The 27874-nt window shown below is 32.5% G+C and overlaps 1 protein-coding gene across 2 annotated transcripts; it reads left to right on the top strand.

Annotated features, from left to right (window-relative positions):
* The first annotated feature begins 20 nt into the window (after positions 1-20).
* LOC135138743 (uncharacterized) lies at positions 21-27835 on the top strand. 2 transcript variants are annotated; one of them, XM_064068742.1, is made up of 5 exons: positions 21-116; positions 19706-19887; positions 20305-20463; positions 22220-22378; positions 22565-27835. In XM_064068742.1, the coding sequence occupies exons 2-5, from the start codon at positions 19726-19728 to the stop codon at positions 27446-27448; spliced, it is 5364 nt and encodes a 1787-aa protein (XP_063924812.1). In that variant the 5' UTR covers positions 21-116; positions 19706-19725; the 3' UTR covers positions 27449-27835. The 2 variants fall into 2 exon arrangements, with proteins under 2 accessions (XP_063924812.1, XP_063924811.1); XM_064068741.1 differs by lacking the exon at positions 21-116 and adding an exon at positions 13812-13911.
* Positions 27836-27874: the final 39 nt, after the last annotated feature.

The raw sequence follows: 27874 nt of genomic DNA on the forward strand, positions 1-27874 counted from the left end.
TTGTAATACGGATGATTTAAAAGTTTACCGTAATAAAGTAATACTTTAATTGTAAACATATTTTATAAAAGTTTTTTGTGATCATAAATTTCAAAAATAAGTGAATTTCCTGACGGGTAAGTTGAAAATTGCAGTTAGAAATTACCATGTACGCGTATTTTTACTTCCCGAGCGTAAGCAAAGGAAGTATTGTAATCGAGTCCGTCGGCCGACTCTCTACTTTTACGTTTTCTCGATCTTTCATGACCCCTAGAAGACGAAGAAATAGGTCTCCCATTTCCGTCTGTCTGTCCGTCTGTCCGTCTGTCCGTCTGTCCGTCCGTCTATCCGTCTGTCCGTCTGTCCGTCTGTCCGTCTGTTGTCCCGGATTTTTATTAGACAGATAATCTCCGAAAGTACTCGACCGATTGTTGTGAAATTTTGTACTTATATTAAGAATATCATGTAGATGGTAAAACGCTAACCAAAATTTGTCTAATCATCCCCACCACTAAAGCGATGACGTCACTTCAAAATTGTACATAGTAAATGGGTTTTCAATTGTATAAAATAACATAGTCCTACACATGTAGTTTACAACTCTGAATCGACTTTTCACCCGAAACGTCCAGATTTTTGGAAAAAAAATCAAAATTATAAAACAACATTTTGAAATTTAATTTTTAATCTGCTAACCAGAATGCTTTGAAATGTTGCAGATATTTTAAGGCTATAAAGAGCATCATAAATCTTTAGTCAAAAAATATTTGCTTATCCCCTCCAAAAACTTGATGACGTCAGCTCAAAAGTTTGTGGAATAAATCATATCTAAAATGTACAAAATATGATGAGTCTGTACTTCTGATCTATCACTCCATTCATATTTTTTGGATTTGCATATACAGGGTGACTCAAAAAAATTAATGAATGCGTAAATATATTTTATTGATTTAATCAGGAACTACAAAACCGAATGCTCTGAAATCTTGCAGATGTTTTAAGGTCATAAAGAGCATAATAAATGTTTAGTCAAAATATATTTGCTTATCCCCTCCAAAAACTTGATGACGTCAGCTCGAAAGTTTGCCGAATAAATCATATCTAAAATGTACAAAATATGATGAGCCTGTACTTATCATTTATCACTCCATTCATATTTTTTGGATTTGCATATATAGAGTGACTCAAAAAAATTAATGAATGCGCAAATATATTTTATTGATTTAATCAGGAACTACAAAACGGAATGCTCTGACATCTTGCAGATGTTTTAAGGTTATAAAGAGCATAATAAATGTTTAGTCAAAATATATTTGCTTATCCCCTCCAAAAACTTGATGACGTCAGCTCGAAAGTTTGCCGAATAAATCATATCTAAAATGTACAAAATATGATGAGCCTGTACTTGTCATTTATCACTCCATTCATATTTTTTGGATTTGCATATACAGAGTTACTCAAAAAAATTAATGAATGCGTATGTTGCATTTCCGGAAGCGGCCACTGACCCTTTTCGGTATCTTTACCTGTTTTTGTAAATAGCTCTGTAATTTTAGTACTTCTGTAACCGTCCTACATTAAACATCAAAACCGAACGCTGTCCATTATTTCAATTATAACAAACAAAGGTCCTTCGAGCAATATCAATGTACAATTCGGAAGACCATACATGGTCGTATCAACCGGATTACAAAAAACGTTGGTACTACGATTCGGATTGTACGAAACATTGGCATTCAAGCCGGAACATTGGTCTTCGAGCCGAAACATTGGTCTTCGAGCCGGAACAGCGTAAATATATTTTATTGATTTAATCAGGAACTACAAAACGCAATGCTCTGACATCTTGCAGATGTTTTAAGGTTATAAAGAGCATAATAAATGTTTAGTCAAAATATATTTGCTTATCCCCTCCAAAAACTTGATGACGTCAGCTCGAAAGTTTGCCGAATAAATCATATCTAAAATGTACAAAATATGATGAGCCTGTACTTATCATTTATCACTCCATTCATATTTTTTGGATTTGCATATACAGAGTGACTCAAAAAAATTAATGAATGCGCAAATATATTTTATTGATTTAATCAGGAACTACAAAACGGAATGCTCTGACATCTTGCAGATGTTTCAAGGTTATAAAGAGCATAATAAATGTTTAGTCAAAATATATTTGCTTATCCCCTCCAAAAACTTGATGACGTCAGCTCGAAAGTTTGCCGAATAAATCATATCTAAAATGCACAAAATATGATCAGTCTGTACTTGTGATCTATCATTCCATTCATATTTTTTGGATTTGCATATACAGGGTGATTCAAGAAAATAAATGAAAGCGTAAATTTATTTTACTGATTTACTCAGGAACTACAAAACCGAATGCTTCGAAATCTTGAAGATATTTTAAAATTATCATAAGCATGGTAAATTTTTGATCAAAATGTATTTGGTCGTCCCCCCTAAAAAATTTATGACGTCACCCCAAAATTTTGCTGAAAAAATGCCATCTTCAATGTGTAAAGTATGATGAGTCCATACTTGTGATTTATCACTGCATTAAAATTTTTAATATTTGCTTATACAGGGTGTCTGAAAAAAATTAATGACGGAGTGAATTGATTTTGCAAAACTGAATACTTAGAAATCTTGACGTTTTGAAGTTATTGTAAGCGTGGTAACTGTTTAATCAAAATGTATCTCTTTATCAACCCCAAAAAAAATTCATTACGTCTTCTCACAATTTTGCTGAATAAAGTATATGATCTGACTATACTTTTAAAATTTTTAATATTTGCTTATACAGGGTGTCTGGAAAAAAATTAATGACGGAGTGAATTGATTTTGCAAAACTGAATACTTAGAAATCTTGACGTTCTGAAGTTATTGTAAGCATGGTAACTGTTTAATCAAAATGTATCTCTTCATCAACCCCAAAAAAAAATCATTACGTCTTCTCAGAATTTTGCTGAATAAAGTATATGATCTGACTATACTTGTAAAATTTTTGATATTTGCTTATACAGGGTGTCTGAAAAAAATTAATGACGGAGTGAATTGATTTTGCAAAACTGAATACTTAGAAATCTTGACGTTTTGAAGTTATTGTAAGCATGGTAACTGTTTAATCAAAATGTATCTCTTTATCAACCCCAAAAAAAATTCATTACGTCTTCTCACAATTTTACTGAATAAAGTATATGATCTGACTACACTTGTAACTAATCATTGCATTCAAATTTTTTAACTTGCTTATACAGGGTGACTCAAAAAAAGAAATGAATCAGTCACTTTATTTTAGTGAATAAATCAAGAATTGCTAAACTGAATATTTTGAAATCTTGCAGATGGTTAAAATTGATTGTGAGCATGGTAAATTGTTAATGAAAATATATCTGTTTATTACCCCGAAAAAATTCATGACGTCATCTACAATTTTTGCCAAAAAAGTTTAACTCAAAATGTGCAAAAATATGATGAGTTTTAACATAAGCAACTGTGGCCTGTGGTTTAGTGGAGGTGGAGTGTGCAGTGCAATTAGAAGTTCCGGTAACAGATCCCGGCACTTCCAACTTTTTTCGCCCATCAAATCAAGAACAGCACTTCCGATTTTCGCAACAATAATGTTATAATATTTATTTATTTGTTATTGTGTGTTCGTGAATAAGCACCATAAATAGCAAATGTTGAAATTTTTTTTTGTGATCGGAAGAATATCTCTTAATCATTTTATATATTGTCAATACATGATTAACTTCGACTGTTAATGTTTATACATCGAGAGAAGCAGAGAAAAAGTACATATGCATTTGCTTCAGTTATGCCACTGACCGTGTCATTTCTTTATCGCACGTTGAGACATAGTTTATATAAACAAACTCCCAGCCATAGCAAAAAGCGGAAGTTGGAAACGACGAGCGGCGCGGGGGGAATCACTTGTTTGGGTGGCGAGACGAAACAGTTGCGATTGCGAAATGCGAAGCCAATTCGAAAAAAACTGTTGAAGAGTGAGTGTCATTGAGGATATATATCTCCAAATTTTAAAAATTGGACCAAGTTACAATAATTGTTGCCAGGTAAGTGCAGATATTTTGGATTTGCATATACGGGGTGATTCAAGAAAATAAATGAAAGCGTAAATTTATTTTACTGATTTACTCAGGAACTACAAAACCGAATGCTTCGAAATCTTGAAGATATTTTAAAATTATCATAAGCATGGTAAATTTTTGATCAAAACGTATTTGGTCGTCCATAACTTTAGAATATTCCCAAGATTTCAAAGCATTCGGTTTTGTAATTCCTGATTAAATCGATAAAATAAATTCACGCCTTCATTAATTTTTTTGAGTCACCCTGCATATGCAAATCCAAAAATATGAATGGACGTCTTGTGATTTATCATTCCATTCATATTTTTTAGATTTTCTTAAGAGGTGGTTCAAAAAAATTAATGAAGTCAATTTATTTTATTGATTAAATTAAAGGCAACACTTATTATTAGTATTACACCCCAACCAACCCAATTTGGTAGACACAAAATTTGTTAAAGGAAAAACTCGGTTGAAACATAAGGGTAGCACGCTTATTTACATCGACTTTAACATTACAGACCTGCATTTGTTTTATGCGGTCACTTGGTTCCGCGAATGCGGAATAGACATGTTTATAATCAACCAATTGTGAATTTCACCGTCAAGAATTAAAATAAAACGCAATGTTTTATATAATAAGCGGAAGTCGAAGCAATAAAACCGATGGTCGTTTTGTTTACAGTTTCTTTGTTTGACTCTCACGTATGCTGTTACGCTTGTCATCTTAAATTAAGAATGTTTATACATAAACGATTTTCAGTTGCCCCTCATATTACTAGACAGCGGATTTCTGTCGGGCTACGTCACGATTATAGGGGGGGACGTGCTGGATTCCATAATTATAATTAACGATTTATTAATCAAACGGCTAAGTAAATGAGAACGGGAATTAACAGCAGAGTGCAACGAAACAACGTTATTCTAATCTCAAATAAACGAAGAGCAGTCCGCAACGGCAATGAATTCGCATCCCGTGCGAGCCGTACCGAGTTTGGCCTTGCCTAGCCCGACAGAAACCCGCTCTCTAGATATTACACACCGGCGCCGTATACGTAAGTAAATTGTTACGTTATTTTATTGATTATAAGAAATCAATATTCAAAACGACCCAATTCATTTTCCCGAAAATTTGGGAACACAATAATTTTATTCTTAGTATTACACTCCTTGCGAAAAAGTTGATGACGTCATCACATTTTTTTTTAAATTCCCACTAGAAAAATGTAATGAGAAAAAAAAAACATAATAGACATGCAGTCGTCAAGTTTCCGACAGCGAGGGAAGTACTGTCTAAACTCTTTAGACCAATTTTTATTGTTTTAATGGAACACCCTGATTTTTTTGACATATTCTGATGCAGAATAAAAAACTAATTTCGGAAATTATCAACATGTTTATTTCTACTGATTCAAAAAAATAGAAAAAAAATTGTTTGGATAGAACCTCCCTCGCTCCTGAAGTACAATAAAACAACAAATAATAATACAATAAATATTGTAATATCCAAAGCAAATTTCAGAAAAAAAACTATTGGACCGTTCCCAGACTTTATACTAACCCTGTATTCATTTTGTTATTTCACATAATCAGCGATTCTAATCCTAAGTACTTAAATTTGCATAACAAATTAGATGTTTTCCAAAATTTTCTGCAGAATAATGTTTCCTATTGTCTGCTAAGACATTTTTTGTCTAGAGTAAGATCTCCCAACATCACACTGAATTGTGCAACACTAAGAATTTACACTTACAATTTTTCCACAGGATTTACAGAACAAATCGCCGTTTTTTATTTGAAAAACATTTTTGTTTTCCGTTCGTTCCCTCAACTTGTTCTTTGAAGACGATTTGACTTTTTTTTATTATTGTAATTCACATTTCTCGCGAAATGTTCGGTCGCACTGTCGAAGTCAAATGTCAAAGTGGAATTAAAAATTATTTTTAGAAATCAACGAATAACTCTAACTGAATTATTTCATCCAGTCTGATGATTATTGTAGGACAAATTAAACGGAATAAATGCACAAACTGCACAAAATATTTTATTAGGTTATGTTGCTGGTGCTGATCGAGTCTTTATTACTAAAATCTCATTAAAATGCCATGTTCTATTGCGATTAGATGAAAAATCGAGGGCCCGCTTTTCTTATTGTGTGATGATAAGATTTACCATCAAAACAGCTGGCGCTTTTGAAGAGAACCTTTTAATGAACCATTTAGACAACTACAAATACATTTTTAGACAACTACAATAGCTGAATCTCAAGATGGCGGGCGGTGCGAACGTGTCGTCGATTTCGTCTTGTAAAAGATGTAAAAGAGAAGTCGTAAATGATGTTATAAAGTGTATAAACTGTGCAAGTTCTTTTCATCCAAGCTGTGCAAAGCTTTGTAGTGGAGTTACGGTGTTGGCCGACCAAACGTTGATGTGTTGTAAAGCTATAAAAACCTTGGACACACATCATACCAACGTTGATGAAAAATTTTGGGACGCGGTTGATGAAATTGCTAAGAATCACCAGATGTTGGACCCTCGAATCCTATGCTACATCTTAAAACAAAAGGACCAAATGATTTTTGAACTACGTGAGCAAATATCATCATTAAACACGCAGATTGAATTCTTGCAAAAAAATTTTTCACAATCACAGCGCGACAATTCAGACAAGAACGCTAAACAAGAAATATCAACACAAATGGAGGACAACGAAGGTCGGGGTCATTCCACTAATTTGACTGTTGCAAAGACAAAATTTAAACAGACCAAGAATATTCTTGACTCAGATAAATCACACAAGAAAACGGTCGAAAATGAAACTGCACAGAATCAAATGAAACAACAGGAAGAAAATGAAGATACTCAACAAAAAAGTGGAAGAAGTAAAATGGACGGAAGCAAAAAGGAAGCATAGGAAAACCTCAAATATTGCTGTCGTCGGAACGGGCTCGTCTAACATCGAAACTGTACCCAAGAAGGCACATTTATTTGTAAGTCGACTACATCCGAATACCGATCGGAACTCTCTGGAGGCAGAAGTAAAGAAATTTTTCCATGAAGGTGAATGTGAACCGGTAACAAGTAAACACCCAAATGTTTATGCTAGTTTTAAAGTTACTATTAATGCCAGCAACTTGGAAAGTGCACTGAAACCTGAAATTTGGGCACCAGGGGCTCTCGTAACTAAATTTTTTCACCGGAAAAAGAAAATCAACGACAACAGTTAGTCCGTGCGGTCAAGTGTACAGACGTCACAACTCAAATCGAATTTTACAAAAGTCCAAGGAAAAGGAGCGACAAGATAAAACTTGTATTTACTCCAAAAAATAACTTGCAAGAAAGTTCGTTTCATCTTATGCACCAAAATATACAAGGTTTGGGCAACAAAATAGAAAAGCTTCAAGTTGTATTATCTGAAATAAACTCTAGTATTGTAGTACTTAGCGAACATTGGCAGTCTTCTGACCAAATTAAGCTTATCAACTTGGAAAACTATTTATTATGTTCTAGTTTCTGCCGTAACAAAAACAAACATGGTGGCGTATCAATCTTTGTCAATTCTAATTTAAAATCTGCAGATTTACCACAGATTAAAGAAAAATCTATAGTTAATGTGATAGAATGCTGTGCGATAGATATTTTAAGTATAAATGTAGTTATTATTGCTCTGTATAGACCTCCTTCGGGCGACTTTTACTTATTCATTGATGTTTTGGGTGACATACTATCCATAGTACCTAATAATAATAGAACAGTTATGGTTGTGGGAGATTTCAATGTAAACTTCCTGGTAGATTCATCCCATAAAACGTATTTACTAGATTTATTAGCAACTTTTAATTTAGTTCAAACTATAACAGAACCAACTCGCAATAAGGCATGTCTTGATAACATTTTTGTATCTGCAATTAACATTAAATACGACGCGCGAGTCGTAAATTTTAATTTAGCTGATCATAGTGCTCAACAATTATCTTTTAATTTAAGGTGCCCACTAATTCCAAGAACCAGTCATAGATATATACGTAACTTTTGCGAAGCAAATTATCAACACTTCTATTATGCTCTTGAAAAACACGATTGGAGTGCACTTTATGACACAACTGACACGGAAGTAGCTTTTGACATTTTTATGTCTGATTTTAGAAGACTTTTTGAACTATCGTTTCCTTTTAAAAAAATTACATACATTCTTAACGATTCCAAGAAAAAATGGATTACTCCAGAAATCATAAACCTAAAAAACACTGTCTCACTTTATGCAAATCTTAGCATGCACTTTCCCGTTTTTAAGGATGAATTTAGAAAAATTAACAAAGAATACGAACATTTACTAATTAAAACAAAACAGAACTACAACGAAAACAGACTTTTCACCTCCACTAACAAAAATAAAACTATGTGGGATATTATTAGAGAGTGTTCTAATAAAATAAAAATTAAAAATGAAGTTAAAATTTCTCAAAATGGATTTTCTTTAAACGACCGAGAGAGTGCCAATCTTTTCAATAAATGTTTCTCCGAAATTGCTTCTAATACAATTAAACAATTGGACATGACCAACGACTATACTTTTCTTTCTAATAATATTCCATTATCTTGCCACAGTCTAAACCTTTTACCAGTCACAAATTCAGATATTCTTCAAATTATACTTAAACTGAAAAATTCTAAATCATCTGGACATGATGACATATCAAATAGCCTACTGAAAAAAGTAGGAACCATTATTGCTGAACCTTTAGCACATATTGTTAATTTATCCTTAAGTAATGGACATTTTCCCACCGTACTAAAACAAGCCATAGTAATTCCACTTCACAAAAAAAATGATCGTCACGTAGTCTCTACTTATAGACCGATTAGCATTTTACCTAGTATATCAAAAATTTTTGAACATGTGATAAACAACAATCTTGTGTCATTTTTAAATAAATACGAAATAAGTGATCCCTCCCAACATGGTTTTACAAAAGGCAAAAGCTTAGACACTGCACTGGCAGATTACCTTAGCCAAATATCCCAGTGTATGGACAAAAATATCTCTTGCCTCGGATTGTTTGTAGATTTTACAAAGACCTTCGACTGCGTAAGTCATGAGTTACTGCTTCACAAATTAGAACGCTATGGGATAAGGGGTACAGCCTTACAGTGGTTCCAATCATATCTATCAGACAGAACTCAAAAAGTGCTTGTAAATAGCACTCTTTCTAGAGAATCGACTGTCACTATCGGGGTACCTCAAGGATCAATTCTCGGACCGACTCTGTTCATAATTTTTATTAATGACTTATTAAAATTGGTAAAAAAGACGTCAAATTGCACCGTTATGTCCTACGCTGACGATACCAACTTCATTATTACTGGAACAGACGTTAATGCCATTACTAGAAGGGCACAGGAGGTATTCTCTCTAGTGCAACAATGGGTCAGTAAAAACAAACTATGGATAAACAATCAAAAACTTGCCTTTACAATTTTTACTAACATGACAAACTTTCAGAATATTACGCTAAATTTAAATAAGACGCTTGTTAAGTGCTCCAACTCCATCAAACTATTAGGAGTCGTTTTTGACAATCATTTAAAATGGAATCTTTATATAGATCAATTATGCTCGAAATTATCTTCGGTTTGTTATGCACTCAAGAATGTAGCCAGACAGTGTAATTATTCTACAGTAAAACAACTATACTTTGCTTGCTTCCAAAGTCTTCTAACATACGGCATTATTCATTGGGGGCACTCTCCTGACTTTCAACGAGTTTTTATTTTACAGAAATGGGCAATTAGAATCTTAGCCGGAATTAAAAGTATGCACTCTTGTAGATCCGCCTTTAAACAGCACAGAATCTTAACATTACCAAACATATATATCTATGAGATGTTATGTTACACATATAAAAATATTAACAAGTTCAGTCAAACTCGAACAGATCATGAGTACAATACTAGACACAAGAAGTTGTTATTGCCAACTCAACACAAAACAGCCCACTTTCAAAGAAGTTTACATTTCAATTGTTGCAATTTTTTTAACAACTTGGACTATGAAATAAAAGATGCACCTAATTTGCGTACGTTCAAGGCTAAATTAAAAATATTTCTTTTGGATAGAAATTTTTATGATTTTAATGACTTTTTTAAGAAAGCGTGTAGCGTCTATTAGTTCATTGTAAGTAGGTACATGTTATCGTGTAATATGTAGAAACCATCTTGTATTTTTTGCACTATTTTGGTGCTATGTGTTTGTAGTGTTATTTTATTTTGACAATCCCTTCTTAAATATTTTCTATTTTTCTGTATAATATTTTCTGAAGGTAAATAAAGTATTATTATTATAATAACAAAACTTAACAATTATTGATGAATGAAGTAATGAAATATTGTACGAATCTGGAGAAGTATTGCCACTATTTTCAAGAATTGCTCAAAAAGACTGCTGTCTGCAGCTATACAGTAAGTAAGCCGATCTTCAAAATTCCTACGCGTGTTGATTAGCATTTGAGTTGAAATCTGAAGACAATATTGCTGGATTGCTTCAGATTTGGATGCGGCACCCTGTATATGATATAAAATGGTATTAGGATGATAAACATATAAAATAGAAATGAATAATGGGTTAGTGTGGATGAGTGGACAGCATTTCTTTCGTTCTCTTCGATAAGGGATGTCACTTCTTTAAGACTTTTATTAGCTAAGTTTAACTGATGATAGTCATGAATCTTCTACAGTGTTGTGACATACAATGAGAAATCAGTATCGTTAACAAGTTTTGACTTATTTAAACATATATCTGAATTTAAATTAAAAGACGGTAAATAATTTGAATGGACAGTAGAATATAAACTTTCATGTGGTTCTAACACAGACTGACTAGTAAAGGTAGTGCCTGTTCTATTCAATTTAAACAAATCGCTTCCTTCTAATTTAACATTGAAAGGTGTGCTAAAATTTCTATAATTTATAGTTACGTATTCGGTTGATTCCTAACACGATTACTAATGTTACTGTAAACTTTTATTAGTTGGCAATTATCGTTGGTGATTAGGGAGTCTTCTCTAGCCTCTAAATAAACTCGAGGTTCAAGAGAAAAAGATTCATTATGATAAAGGTAATCTTCATGGCAATTATTACCAACATCGAAGCTAATGACCATGTAATTAAAAATGGAATTAGTGAAAGATATAATAGATGGTCATAGTAAATTTTGAACAGTTCGTCTTTTTGAACTGGGGCTCAGAGCTCCATGATTTAGAGATAGGAGTTAAGCTACTCCATATTGTAGACGTCATTCTCGGATTAGTTTTAGAAATATATACAGGATGTTCATTTTATCTGTTCAAGCCTGACAATTTTTGCATAGGCAACATATTATACACCCCAGAGACGACTTCGTCCAAGTTATTTTTTTTAATAAGCAAAAATAGCAATCACAGAAAAAAAATGACAAAGATATCAATGTCAAATAATGACAAAATTGAAAAATAAATACTCAATTTATTAGTGGATCATATTACAATGAAAACGAATTTATAATAAATGTTAAAAACGCCTTCTTCCCCTATTTTCACAAAGTCTTATCCTACATTCAAAATTTCTACCATCTCTATCTCACAAATCGGGAGTTATAGATCTGCATGATGCTATTATCCTTTCACGTAAGTGGTTTTGATTTTCGATTGGGACACTATAAACGTCATTTTTCACCTTCCCCCAAAGAAAAAAATCTAATGGATTTAGATTAGGGCTCCGTGCAAGCCAAGCGTACTCTTCTTTTCTAACAATAAGTCTTGATTCAAACGCTCTGTGTAAATACTTCCTAACGTCTCTCTGATAATGAGCGGGAGCGCCATCATTTTGAAACCAAATTATTCTTCGTATGTCCAGCTTTAAGTTTTCCAACAGTTGAGGTAAAATATTCTTCAAAAAATTTAGATGCATGGACCAATAACGAGGTTACCATCAATTCCACACCAAGCATTAACTTTGAAAACTTCTTGGAAGTGCGGAGGTATATTATAAAATCAACGAATTTATAAGTAAAAGTTTAGTTTTTTCATTTAGAATATTTTTATGAGTAATAAGTTGCCTAAATTTTAAATAACACTCTCTACAGATATGAGGCACATGGGACGAAAATGTGAATTCAGAATCGAATATAACCTCAAGATTGTTAACCTTGTGTACATACTCTATTTTTTCGTTGATGCCTGAAACTTTACGTGATGTGCCAAACAAGATATGACAAATTAGCAAATTTAGATTGTTAAAATTAGTATCAGGTGGTCTGTACAAAGTACCTACGTGAATTTCCTTTGAGTTTATCTTAAGTTTAATCAATAAGTACTCAACAGAGCTATTAAAGGTTTCGTCTTAAAAAAAAAATTAAATTTCAAATTTAAGAAAAGCTTAAACATGTTTCACTGACGTCGATGAGGTAATAATCATGTTGGAGAACAATGTCTTTGAACTTGTGCGATTTGTTACATAAGGGTTTCTGTTTAATTTCGGTTTCTGTGCCAGCCGTCAAAAACACCAATAAATTTCCGACAAAATGGTGACAACTTTCCGGCGATTATTTTTGGTACGGCTTGTGTCACCGACAGCTTCCCTGTCGGCGGCACTCTTTGTCGGGCAGCAGCAATCCGGCGGCCGCACCTTGTGGCGGCTTGCTTTTGTCGGCGGCGGACCTTGGCGGCCACATCTATCTGTGGTGGCTCGTGCCATAAGGGGTGGACGGACAAGTCCCCTCTCTTATTTTGTATAAAATTCTTTTTGTCATTCGTTAGGTAGCAGTCCAGCTGTGTGGACAATAAAATACAAAAATACAGTCCACTTCTTTTATTTCGAAATCATCACGGCCGCACCAATTTTTTTAATTAAAAAATATCAGGAGAAGATGTACAAAAAGTTTTAGCATGTAATTAGTATTTGCTATTTGACTGCCAATGTTGTTTTATTTCTGTACTGTTCTGAATATGAATGAATTGAGAAACCAATTCCTGGAAAATAGATCATATCGTCGCTATATGACGCAAATGGAAACAAGTAGATAAATATGACTTATTACTTAAATAAGATAAAATCTCTTGATTTGGTTGCAAATTTTTCAACCAAGGCGCCAATAAACAATTCATGTTTATCGTTGTCTTAAATCTAGGTTTTAAAATAAGTATTTACTTGTAGTATGTAACCAAAAAGCGATGAAATTAAAATGTAAATTATGTCCAATATAACAGTGGATGACGTGTTTATTGATTTATTACGACGTTTAAACAAAAAACTAAAAGAAACTCACTCTCATTTAAGCATGCAAGTACATTGAGCTATACTTCATAATCATCCAATGGTATTTCGTCCACAAACACCTGAAGTTAGTACGCCGTAGTTATCAGTAATAACAAAAATTAATTTGGGAAGATTATTTTTTGTGTTAAATTAATATTATAGCTATTCGCCCCGCCATAAATTACATATTACTACTTGATCTCTTGTTTGCTTTATTTTATTTTTCTTTATTGCTACTTTCGTTAATAAATCTAAATCTGCGTACGTATGAAAAATGGAAAAAAACCATGGAGAAAACATTAAATTAGTCATTTATCAGGTTTTAGAGTTTCCAGATCTTGAAGGTCTTTCTCTTGATAACACAAACTTATCAGATATGCTAACCCCACCTTTAGAATATAGTATATAAGGACAACATTAAAAAAAAAAAGCTGATTATTGTAATACGGATGACTTAAAAGTTTACCATAATAAAGTAATACGTTAATTGTAAACATATTTAACAAAAGTTCTTGTGATTATAAATTTCAAAAATAAGTGAACTTCCTGACGGGTAAGTTGAAAATTACAGTTAGAATTTACTTACGCGTATTTTTTATTGTACGTAATAATCATTAACGAATTTATTATAACTTGCATTGCTTCTATCAATATTATTATTATTATTATTATTATTATTATTATTCTTTGAGCGGAGGCTAGCGCCTATTGGGCTCACGAAAGGTTCTTCAGATGCTTGAGTAAAAAAAAAAAGAGATAAGGCTGACGTATGCTTAAACCAGAAGAAGCTTTGATATTTACACTTTCAGAATCAATAATATGTACAGTACAACACTTCAGACTTAAAACTTGCATTTCTACCTCGGGTAGATCTCCAAATTTGTATTCTAATGGTACTTCTTATAAATAAAGAGCGAATTTTAGACTTAAAAAAAAAAAGGCAAAAGCGATAACAATTGTGGGTTTAGACAGGAAAATGGCAAAATAGGCGCTTTAGGGCAAGTTTTAGGAAAAACAAATTCTACGCAACGTCTGGTTCTCTTTCAGATCTATAATTTTGAAATTTGGTGTGGATGTATAGTTAAACATGGCGCCTTGATTACAATATTTTGTCTTTTTTTATCGCTTTCGGTTTCACACACAAGAACGCCTAATTTCTTTTTGTTTTAATGGAACACCCAGATTTATTGATATTTTTTGGTGCAGAATAAAAAACCAATTTCAGAAATTATCGACATACTTATTTATACGGATTCGAAAAAATAAAAAAAAATCAAAGTCAACCACATATATATCCAAAGCAAATTTAAGAAAAAGAACTTTTAAAATAACTAAGCTATTCGACCTTTCCGGCACTTTATACTAACCCTGTATTTATGTTATTATTTCACATAATCAGCGATTCTAATCCTAAATAGTTAATATTTGCATAACAAATTAGATGTTTTACAAAATTTTCTGTAGAAAAATTTTTTTTTTGTCTGTTAAGACATTTTTTTGTCTAGAGAAAGATCTCTCAACATCACACTGAATTGTGCAACATTAGGAATTTACACTTACAATTCTCCTAGAGGCTTTATAGAACAATTCGCCGTTTTTTATTTGAAAAACGTATGTGTTTTTCGTTCGTTCCCTCAACTTGTTCTTTAAAGACGACTTGACTTTAAGTATTTTTAAAAATCGCACAAAATACTAGATAATAAGCAATTTTTAAAACACTTTTACACTTTTCAACTTAATTTACGAAAACCCAGCACAAAGTAAATGGTACAGGAAGAGAACTCAAACATAAAGTAGTAGGAGGGCATCAAAGCTCTCTCTAGAAAAGCAAGAGACAACTTGCTCTTGTCTGTAAATAGATATTTTAATTATTTTAAGACGTAGGTAGCCAACTGTCCAGTGAAATTTGTTCTTTGATGTTTGACGCTGAAAAACAGATTTTGGTTATGTTGGCATTTTGCTGACGGAATTCCCCCGACTCTTTTAACCAAAACTCGAGTTGTATTATCTTTTTTTATGGTACCGGAAGTATTAAATTCGTCGCCTGAGAACTTGTTTGATCAACAGACCACAGCGTCCTCAGGCTAATGTCGACTCTAATAAGCGTTCAGAAACGATTTCATCTATAAGCCATATTCCGTGATCTGATGCACATCCTAACCGGTTTCGACCATAATTTTTACGGAAAAACTAATTGTTCAGTTATGTTCATGCATTTTATAATAACATAAAATAACTTGACAACTACTTTAAATATTAAAAAGTAACATAGTCTCGAATTTGTTGTTTAAGAATCCACGTTGAATTTTTATCTTCGACATTGAGATTTTTCGGCTTTTCAACGTTCGAATTCTCAGTTTTTCGAAATTTTAGTTTTGGCGTTTTTCAGTTTATTTATTTTTCAATTTTTGGATTTTACAATTTTTTAATTTTCAGTTTTACGTTTTTTCAATTTTTCTCCTTTTCAATTCTAGGATTTTTCGATTTTGCAATTAATCGATGTTTCCATTTTCCTATTTCTTGACATTCGAGTATTTCGATTTTCCAGTTCTCCAATTATTTATTTTTTCGATTTTTCAGGTTTTTGATTTTTCAACTTCTCAATTTTTTTTAAGGTTTCAGTTTTTCGATTTCTCAATTTTTTTGGATTCTTAGTTTTTGGATATTTCAGTTTTGGTTTTTCAGTTTTTCTATTCTTCAGTTTTTCTTTCATTGTTCAGTATTTCAATATTTCAGTTTCGGGATTTTTCGATTCTTCGTCTTTTCGATTGTTGACTTTGGATTTTTGGATGTATCGATATTTTTTTACTTCCTCGATTTTTCAATTTTTCGATTTTTAAATTTTACATTTTTCAATTTTTTGATATTTAGATATTTCAGTTTTTAAAATTTTAGATTTTTCGATTTCTCTGTTCCAGATTTTCTGTTTTTGAATTTTTCGTTTTTTCAAATGTTCGATTTTTGAATTTTTCAATTTCGACATCTACAAACTTTCAATTTTTCGATTTTTCAGATAATCGATCTTTTATTTTTCATGATTTTTCCCATTACTTGATTTTCAACTGTTTCGATTTTTCAATTCTTCAATTCTTCAATTTTTCGACTTTTCGGGTTTTTGATTTTTCAATTTTTGGATTTTTTTAAGCTTCGATTTTTCGACCTCATTTTTTGATTTTTCGGTTTCTCAATTTTTCAGTTTTTTAGATTCTTAATTTTTGGATATTTCAGTTTTGGGATTTTTCAGTTTTTCCATTATGCTGTTTTTCTTTCATTTTTCAATATTTGGATTCTTCGACTTCTCGATTTCTGACTTATGGATTTTTCGATGTGTCGATTTTTTCACTTTTTCGATTTTTCAATTGTTCGATTTTTAAATTTTACATTTTTCAAACTGTTGACATTTTAATTTTTCAATTTTTAAAATTTTAGATTTTTCCATTTTCGATTTTTCATTTCAATTCTTCGATTATTCGACTTCCCGGTTTTAGATTTCCTGTTTACGAATTTTTCGTGTTTTCAAATTTTCGACTTTTCAATTTTTCAAATTTGACTTTTATAAACTCTCAATTTTTCGATTTTTCAATTAATCGATGTTTTGATTTTCTTATTAATTGACATTCGACTGTTTGGATTTTCCAGTTTTTCAATTCTCCAATTTTTCGATTTTTCAAGTTTCTGATTTTTCAATTTTTCGATTTTCTAAGTTTCGATGTTTAGACTATACTTTTTTGATTTTTCGATTTCTTAGTTATTCAATTTTTTAGATTCTCAGTTCTTCGATATTTCAATTTTTCAAGTTTTCGAATGTTTCAATTGCTTACATTTCTTAATCTTTTGATCTTTTGACTTTATGGTTTTAGATTTTCTATTTTTCAATTTTTAGATTTTTTCAAAATTTCGATTTTTAAATTTTTCATTTTTAAAATTTTTCGATTTTTCAAAGTTTTGATTTAGCGATTTATCGAGATTTGGTTGTTTTGATATTTTGATTGTTGAACTTTCTCGATTTATCAGTTTTTCAATTTGTACCTTTTCGATTTGTTTATTTTGGACTGCTTCGGTTTCTCAGTTTTCTACTTTTCTGTTTTTTCGTTTTTGTTTATTTTTTCGCTTTTAGATTTTTGAATTTGCAATTTTTTATCTTTTAACTTTTCATTGTTTCGATTTTGGCCAATTTCAGTATCCCAATTTTTTTACTTCGACTTAAACAAAAAAATAGTTGCATGTCAAGTGAGTGAAATATGTAACATGTGATATTATATTTGTAAATAAAACCATCTAAATATATACCAAAAATGTTCACTTATTCGTTATAAAATCCGACCGAACAACTATTTCACGTAGAAATTATTGTCCAAATCAACCAAATCGCTTGTGAACGCTTATAGAGTCGACAGTTGCCTGAGCGCGCTGTGGTCTGTAGATCAAACAAGTTCTCGGGCGACGAGATGTGACCTTAGCAAGAAACATGTGCTAAGGATATGGAAATAGTAACTTACACAACTAGTGTTAATCGAACATTTGACCAAATTTTACGTAAAGTTACACAAGGAACAACGTTGGTGAGATTTTTTTTTTTTGAAAATTTGCATTAATTTGCAAATATTAAATAATGAAACTAATAAAGCTATTTGTTACATTTTTAACTGCAAAGTTAAATTGTATATTTTAAACCAGAAAAATTACATGTACCTATACGCGGGCTGTGATTCTCCATTTGAAAATTTAATATTATTACTTTTGGCTAACAAATAAAAAACTGCTCATTTCTCGATTTTGTTTGTATTATAGATATTTTAAGTTTATTTGGTTTCTGTAATTAGGATTTCTTCCTGTTGAAATCAGTAAATATTATTATTAAAATAGAAGCATCAAAATTAGATATAATTAAGTATAATTTTCTTGCAGACAACCAGAATTGGTAGACAGCTAGGCTTTGAAACTACGATAGTGCATTAAGAAAACAGTAAATTTAGATTATTGTTGGTATTTCTTTATATAACGTTTGCGAATTAAGTGGATATATATCAGAAATGAATGACGGATTTTTAATAAACAATCAGTTAAAAATTAAAGTTAAAGTTAATCACGCATTTAACGAGGAGTTTAGCGACGTCTGATTGGCGTACAGTCGGTCACGTGGTATTTTAACGTCGTGTTAAAAATTTAATCGCAATCAAACATCTAATTGAGCTTCTGCAACGGTTTGAATTTATTATTATTTAATGAAATTGGTATCCCATTTGACTACAGTTTTTTCAAAAATTTTTTTTAAGTGATAAGCCGTATACATCCACACTTTTCCACTAAAATCATCATTCATAAGATTGAAGACAGGAGCAAATCCTGATATAATGATATAAATCTTGACTTTTTACCCGAGACATCCAGATTTAAAAAAAAACAAAATTACACAATAACAACATTTTTTAAATTGAAATCTTGCACTGGTTTTAAGGCAATCGCAAGCTTTAAAATTACTTATACAGGGTGAGTTGGAAATAATGAATCCCATGTTTCCCAATCTTTTATTATACAGGGTTATTATTATTAGTATTACGTTGCACAAGTTCAAATTATATGTGCCTTTGCTAACATGTTGGTGACGTTATCACAAGATTTTGTTAGGAAAAAATTCGCTTGAAACATACGTATTCGATGTTTATTTACCTGTAGTTTAACAATCCACACACATGTCTTTATTTTAATTTTATAGAGGATATCATTAAATAATAGTCTAATTCACAAAATTACATTTTATAATTTTTGGAAGAAGCTATATTTAAAGTTCTGTTTAAATAACTTTAGACCATTTTTTTTGTGAATATTCTATGTACTATAGTTAGACATATGACAGAAATGCCAGTACTCAAAGACAAAAGCTGAATTTTGCAACAGTTTTTAAGTATATGTGCTGTCGGAGGTTGACAGTAGTGGCTACTATCCTGTCCTCAGTTTTGTTAGTATAAAATAAATGCAAGGAAAAAACCAATTTTTTTTTAATTTTAACTATATGGGCATTAAAGTGCTTTTCAAAATTACATTAAATGTTTGGTAGTAATTGCTGGAATACTTTAAATTTTAGATTTGAATTTGATAGTAGATAGACATAAAATTTTCTTTTTTAAGATAATACTATCGTTCCCAGGTTACGAATTTTAACTGTTATAGAGCAGATTTTTGTCCGAACAACATTCTTTCCTCTTCTCCAAAAATAATGCGCTAATATAATAGAGCTTCCATTCTTTAGTTTTATTGTCCAAAACTGACACATATACCAGTATCAGTGTTCTGACAGCGAGAGATGTTTTTTAATTAGTACTTATAATTTTTAATTTTTTTTTCAGCAAACACATTCAACGTCATCATGGACTTGAGTTCTGAAGAAGAAGAAATTATAAAATTAAAAAAAGAAATTATAAAATTAAAAGAAAATTTAAAACGGAAAGAAGAAAATAGAACACGAAGAAAACATTTAGAAGAGATGAATACTTCGCAATCTGAAGAGAATGCATGTTCCTCAAAAAAGGTATTGTATCTTTGGGCCAGCAAAGAACAAATGTTTGTTTAGATTTATTACAACTTTAAAAAAATAAATACCTAACTTGACTGCGGAGTTCAAGATAAACGCATCTAATGGTGTTTGCCCCTGCAGAAGTGTACTAAATCTATAAAATTTTAGAGTAAAAAACATAAAAAAACTCCATTTTTTTTCTTCCAAATTATGCGAAAGAAAGTATTTTTCGACCAAGTATGAGACTACTGCTGTCTTTATAGACCCAAAGCGCTCTGTGATTAACAATTGATGCTATTTTAATTTACATGGTCTTCGCAAAAAAATGTTTAAATGTGTGTTTAAGAGTAGATAAAATTATTTCGTTAATTACATACATTTTTAGGATACATAAATAAATATGTAAATGTCACTAATTAAATACTTTGTCAGCCGACAGATCCAATACAAACAGAAGGTAGTTCATTCAAACAACTTTTAGCATTTTGGAATAATCAGCAAATTAAAGAAAGTACCAAAGAACATACACATCAAAAGAAGCAGATTCGTGAAGAAAAGGATGGAAAAGTAAGGGAAGCTTTTTCGAAAGAAGTGAGTTTCTGTACCAAAATATATGATATTTACTTTGGTTTTATGCGATATATTACAGTTTGAACATACCAATTATTTTATGACGCAAGATGAAATAAATAAGGCATTTGGACGTTTTGATGAATCGATAATATGTATTTGAATTTAGTCGATATCAATAGTTAATTAGAAGCAAATTTTTGGCAAAAAATGCTAGTACCTTAGTTTACAGTTGTCAATTTTGACATGGGCACACGTAACAAATGTGTTGATTGGTTAAGATGATGGTAGCTGCTATATACTTATGTTTCTTTGAAAATCAGTTTTGTCATTATAAAATTTTAAATAGTTTGCCAACCTGTTAAAAAAAATCAAATTTATTAACAGTCACCCGGTAGTTATTGATGTACCAAGGACGAAAAACTGCGTATTATACGCATGTCTGCAGTTTGGTAGTTGAGGCGTAGCCGAGGCCAGCAAACAAGTGAAATTATAAAGGGGCACTTTTTTACAGAGGTGCAAATTACATTTTCCTATGATCTTCTCGGTTTTAGGAAATTAAAAATTGGTCTAAAGAGCTTAGACAGTACTTCTCTCGCAGTCGGAAACGTGACGACTGCATGCCTATTGTTTTTTCTTTCGCAGTAGATTTCAAAGCATTCGGTTTCGTAGTTCCTGAGTAAATCAATAAAATAAATTTGCTCATGCATTTTTTTTTGAGTCACGCGGTATATTCAAATTCAAAAAATATAAATGGGATGATAAATTACAACTACAGACTCATCAAACAAATTTTGGTTAGCGTTTTACCATCTACATGATATTCCTAATATAACTACAAAATTTCACAACAATCGGTCCAGTACTTTCGGAGATTATCTGTCTAATAAAAATCCGGGACGGCAGACAGACGGACAGACGGACAGACAGACGGAAATGGGAGACCTATTTCTTCGTCTTCTAGTGGTCATGAAAGATCGAGAAAACATAAAAGTAGAGAGTCGGCCGACGGACTCGATTACAATACTTCCTTTGCTTGCGCTCGGGAAGTAAAAATATGAATGGAGTGATAAATCACAAGTACAGACTCATCATATTTTGTACAGTTTAGATGGGATTTATTGGCAAATTGTCGAGTGGACGTCATCAAGTTTTTGGAGGGGATAACCAAATATATTTTGACTAAAGATTTATGATGCTCTTTATAGCCTTGAAACATCTACAACATTTCAAAGCATTCGGGTTAGCAGATTAAAAATTAAATTGCAAAATGTTGTTTTATAATTTTGATTTTTTTTTCAAAAATCTGAACGTTTCGGGTAAAACCTCAATTCGGAGTCGTAAACTACATGTGCAGGGCTATGTTATTTTATACAATTTAAAACCCATTTACTTAGTACAATTTTGAAGTGACACATTAGTGGTGGGGATGATTAGACAAATTTTGGTTAGCCTTTTACCACTTACGCTCGGGAAGTAACTAATTAAAACTATACAATTTTACAAGAGAACTTCTAAAACATATTAAGAAAAATCTAAAATTTTCCATTTTTTTGTGCACCATGTGTTCAGATCAATTTTTTTACCAAATATCATCGTCTCGAAAATTTCATGTTTCTTATTCACGGTCCATTATTTCAGCTCTAAGAAAAATGATGAAACTTTTGAAACTTTAGTTTCAAAATTATTCTAGTTAATTGTTAAAGTTACTTAGAATAATTTTAACAATGTTTTTGCGAAAACACGATAATAATTTTGTTTATTAAATTATTTTTAGCAGACAGATCTAATAGCAATAGAAGACACTACAAACAAGCAAGCTGCTCTATCTGAAGACAGTCATCAAATTAAGGGAAATACCCAAGAAAATATAGTTCCAGGGAACTGGGCTGGACGAGAAACAGATGGCGAAAGAAATAAAACTACGTCGGATAAGGTAAATTTATTTATGATGAAATATACGTTTTGGCCGTTATTTTGTATCAGAAAAAATAACTCAAACAAGACCTGTCTGCGTTTATATCAGCAAAAGCATAAAAAAACTTAGAACTATTTCGAAGTCTAATTTTTAAATGATTTGCAACTATTTTCGATTTATTCACATTGTTGATTTCTATTACAGCTTTTTGAAAAACGAGCAGGAACCACCGACAAGGGAAAAAAATACGAAGATTTGGTTACCGCTAAAGTCGCACTACAATTGGTAAGCGACAGTGAAATAAGAGATTTCTGCATTTCTTCGAACGATAAAAATTTTGGTGATTTTGATGACGTGGTTATTGAAATTGAGACGGATAGCGGAATAAAAACAAAGGCACTGCAATTGAAACACAGTAACGAAAAAAGACAATTGTATATAAAGCAGCTGGCAAACAAAAAGGGAGATTTTAATTTAATCAAATATTTCAAATCTGCTCAAGAGGTTCAAGACGAAGTGCAAGAATTTATATTATTTACCACAAATACATTTAAAACTTCGGAAGAAACGAAATTTAAACTAGAAGGGGAAGAGTTTTACGTGAAGGTCAGTAAAAAGACAGTTTCAGGAGACGATTTCGACGTTTTAAGAATTTCTGAAAATATAAATTATTATCATACATTTCACATAGTAGAGGACGAATGGACTAAACAAAATCCTGAAAAAATTCAGCAGTACCAAACATTTTTCGAGTGCTTTCGTCTTTACACAAACCAAGAACGTTTTGAAGCTCTTACAAAATCAACAATGGATAAATTTACTGAGATGTTTTGCTCTAATGAAGAAACTTTCAAGAAATACTTCGACATGATATCGGAATGGAGTTTGAAAGAAAAAGAAAAAGAAAAACTAAACAAAAGAATGATGCAACATGCAATAGCACTTCGTTTGCTTTCATCTCAGATCGAACCATTTGTTTTTGGTTCAGTCACAGACGAAATGAAAATACTTCGGGAGGCTATTTGTCTGTTCGACATTACGTTGTTGGGAAAAAAAGGCAGCAACGCAGTTAAAAATTTGTGGGGAGATTTGAACCAAAACATTGACCTCAAAGAACTAAACAAAGTTCGATCACTTTATTCTCTTTCTTCAAATTACATAAGTGGTGTCGAAAATCTGGATGCAAATTTGTTGACACAGTTGCTTTGGCTGATGGAGAAATGTCCACTCATTGTGAAAGAACACGAAAATATGGAGAAAGCTATTAAACTTTGTCCAGATGCAAAATTTATTATACTTGGCGAAGGAAAATATAAAGAATGGATGAAAAAACGATTTGTCTTTCAAAACTTACCCAACTTGAAATCAAAAGGCGAATTGTATGAAAAAGTATTGCAAAATTTCACCATTTCTATACAAGGAAAAGAAGCAATTAAGTTAGTGACCGCTTTCGACAAAAATGAAGAAATTTTCAAACATGTTACTGTGGAAAAACTTTTAGAGATGGCAAATGGTCCATGGCATATAGATGGACAAAAGGAAGTTTTTCCCAATCTCTATATCGATAGATATTTGTCAGTCAATATTATAGACATTAAATATTTAGAACATGTTAATCGAAAGACTGTTATCATTTTAAATTGCGAAGGTTATTCTCAGCAATTGAAAATATCTAAAAAGTATACTCTAACAGACATCGAGGGTTTTTTAAGTAATACAGACCCCAAAATTTTTGATAAACCAATTTTTATAAGGAGCGAAAAAAATTGCAGTGATTCTGATTTTCAAATAATATGTTCTAAAACAGCAGAATCCACAACTGTGCACTATTTTAAATTTCTCAACGATCAAAATTTAGAATGGATTGGAAGCAAAGGCTCAGTTAATGAACTGCGAAAATATAAATTACGTAGTCGTTCCAAAAACGAAAACGAAATTTGGTCTTCCGAATTCAGCAACAACATACATCTAATAACAGGTGACCCAGGAATGGGCAAAACCGAGTTAACGAAGAGTCTAAAAAACAACTGTTGTGCGAGATATTGGACCGTGATTCTGAGTGCTCAAGATGTTATGTCTTTCTTTAAAAATTCAGCAAAGTCTAAAAAATCACACTTAGAACTATTCGAAACATTTATTTTAAACGAAAAATATCGACATCACGCTGGACTCGATCGAGAATTTTTTAAAATGTGTTTAAAGCAACGCAATGTGGTTTATGTATGGGACGCTCTTGATGAAATATTTACTCGCTATTTAAATTCTACTTTAGATCTCATTCTTATGTTTTCACAAAAAGATTGCATTCAGTGGGTTACTGCAAGGCAACATTTGAGATCTTCTCTAGAAGAAAAATTTGATACCCTGTCCGTGGGTATCAATCAGCTCAGCGAAGTCGAGCAAGAGGACTACATTAAGAAACGTCTTAACAATTTTATTAAGCCTGTAGATGTGAAACCAGTCATCGACAAAATTAAATCCACGTTTGCATTTACAAAACATATAGATATATTGGGAATCCCCCTTCAAATTTTTATGCTTACAGACGTATTACTTAAAAACAAGGAAAACTATTTAGACTTATTAAACAATAAATTTCTCCTGACTGACATGTACCGGTATTTTATTGAAGGAAAATTTAAGTTTTTCTACGGAGATAAAGTGCCCGTAAACAATGATTATTGGGAAGAAGAAGTAAAGAAAAAGAAGGAAGAGAAATTAAAACAGTATGAAAAGTTGGCGTTCAAAGTAATATTTCCTGAAGATGTTTTGAAACAATTAAATATAGATTATTCGCAAAAGATAGATTCTGTTTCTGAAGATTTCGCAACTGTCGGTATCGTGACTGGACTACAAAACGGCATACCGCAATTTGCACATGCTTCCTTTGCCGAATATTTTGTTGCCTTATATTTTTCTAGAAATTTTAAAATGATACACAGGTACATATTTTTTGATGCGAAGTATAATAACGTACGTTTCTTCTTCGACATGTTAACTGGCACAAATTCACCGGTCCACATTGCGATTTTATATAGAAATTTTGATGAAGTGGAGAACTTTGACGACAAAATAATAAAACGTAAAGATGAGTGTGGAAGAAGTGCCTTACACCTCATTTGTTCTTGGGGACGAAGACAAGGGCGTATAAATGTACACACCGAATCTAGCGGTTACGTTATTGAGGCAACTAGGGAGATAATGAGTAGTTCATTAGAAACGAAAGAATATTTTAAAGCGTTATCGTTTTTGTTAGATAATTGTGAAATATTAGAACAAGATCTTTTACATAAAATCACACCCTTAGCATGGGCACAAGAAAGTGATAGTTTGGGAGCTGAACTGGAATTATTGCAATCATGCAAATTACAACTGAAAGATTCGTATAGTCGAATAGACAAAATTAATATTTTATTTTTTGCCGCTTTGCACGGATACGCAGAAGCGTTTAAAATATTATTTTCATCTTCGAGTAGTTCTAATAATGAAGTAAATTTTAGTGTTGAATTCGATGGTAGTACGCCTCTTATAATAGCTTCTCGAGAGGGGCACGAAACAGTTGTTGAGTACTTGGTCAAATACGGAGCCGAAATCAATCGCATTAATAAATATGGTGAGACACCGCTTTACGCAGCTTCCTCTCGAGGTCACGAAAAAATTGTCGAATTCCTGGTGAAATGCGGAGCCGAAATCAATCGCGTATATATTTATGGTGGGACACCGCTTCACGCAGCTTCCTCTCGAGGTCACGAAAAAATTGTCGAATTCCTGGTGAAATGCGGAGCCGAAATCAATCGCGTATATATTTATGGTGGGACACCGCTTTACGCAGCTTCCTCTCAAGCTCACGAAAAAATTGTCGAATTCCTGGTGAAATGCGGAGCCGAAATCAATCGCGCTGATAAAAATGGTCGGACACCGCTTTACGCAGCTTCCTCTCAAGGTCACGAAAAAATTGTCGAATTCCTGGTGAAATGCGGAGCCGAAATCAATCACGCTCTTGAAGATGGTCTGACACCGCTTTACGCAGCTTCCTCTCGAGGTTACGAAAAAATTGTCGAATTCCTGGTGAAATGCGGAGCCGAAATCAATCGCGCTGATAAAAATGGTCGGACACCGCTTTACGCAGCTTCCTCTCAAGGTCACGAAAAAATTGTCGAATGCCTGGTGAAATGCGGAGCCGAAATCAATCGCGCTGATAAAAATGGTCGGACACCGCTTTACGCAGCTTCCTCTCAAGGTCACGGAAAAATTGTCGAATGCTTGGTGAAATGCGGAGCCGAAATCAATCGCGCTAATAAAGATGGTGAGACACCGCTTTACGCAACTTCCTCTCAAGGTCACGAAAAAATTGTCGAATTCCTGGTGAAATGCGGAGCCGAAATCAATCGCGCTGATAAAGATGGTCGGACACCGCTTTACGCAGCTTCCTCTCAAGGTCACGGAAAAATTGTCGAATGCCTGGTGAAATGCGGAGCCGAAATCAATCGCGCTAATAAAGATGGTGAGACACCGCTTTACGCAACTTCCTCTCAAGGTCACGAAAAAATTGTCGAATTCCTGGTGAAATGCGGAGCCGAAATCAATCGCGCTGATAAAGATGGTCGGACACCGCTTTACGCAGCTTCCTCTCAAGGTCACGAAAAAATTGTCAAATGCCTGGTGAAATGCGGGGCAAAAATTAATCCAGCTAATACATATGAGAACACATTGTTGTACGCAGCTTCCTCTCAAGGTCACGAAAAAATTGTCGAATGCCTGGTGAAATGCGGAGCCGAAATCAATAACCCTGATAAATATGGTCGGACACCGCTTTACGCAGCTTCCTCTCAAGGTCACGAGAAAATTGTCGAATGCCTGGTGAAATGCGGAGCCGAAATCAATCGCGCTGGTGAAGATGGTTGGACACCACTTAACGCAGCTTCCTTTCAAGGTTACGAAATAATTGTCGAATTCCTGGTGAAATGCGGAGCCGAAATCAATAGCCCTAATATAAATGGTTGGACACCGCTTTTCGCAGCTCTCTTTCAAGGTCACAGAAAAATTGTCGAATACTTAGTAAAATGTGGAGCAAAACCTTTCGTTTAATAAAATGAATAATGATGGTTCAACTCGAATAGTCACCAAAAATCTGTCGATTGATTAGTTCAACGGTGATCCAAAACTCCTCTACGCCGGGCCAGACTTTAAATATTTTATTACCATCCGCCGCCTCATTTTTTAATTGTTATTTTGTTGATCACATCAGGGACGTTAATTTTGTTCTGTCTATTAAAAACAATGTTACCTTTACCTTTGAGAAATATTATTACATACTTTAATTATAGGATTTATATTAAAAAAAATAAAATTAAAAAAAAAACTGAATTTGTTCGACCGTATTTCAGGAGCGACAAATGTCCTGTCTGATGCCTTGGACCAATTTTACCTAGTTTGATTAAAATTAAAATTTGTTTCTACAAAATTTTTTCTTAATACAGTGTTTTTCTTTATTTGTCGAAAATGTTTCACTGT

The sequence above is a fragment of the Zophobas morio genome, unplaced genomic scaffold (genome assembly GCF_036711695.1).
Source record: "Zophobas morio isolate AGI-343-1 ecotype UQ-CSIRO unplaced genomic scaffold, CSIRO_AGI_Zmor_V1 ptg000030l, whole genome shotgun sequence".
Lineage (NCBI taxonomy): Eukaryota > Metazoa > Arthropoda > Insecta > Coleoptera > Tenebrionidae > Zophobas > Zophobas morio.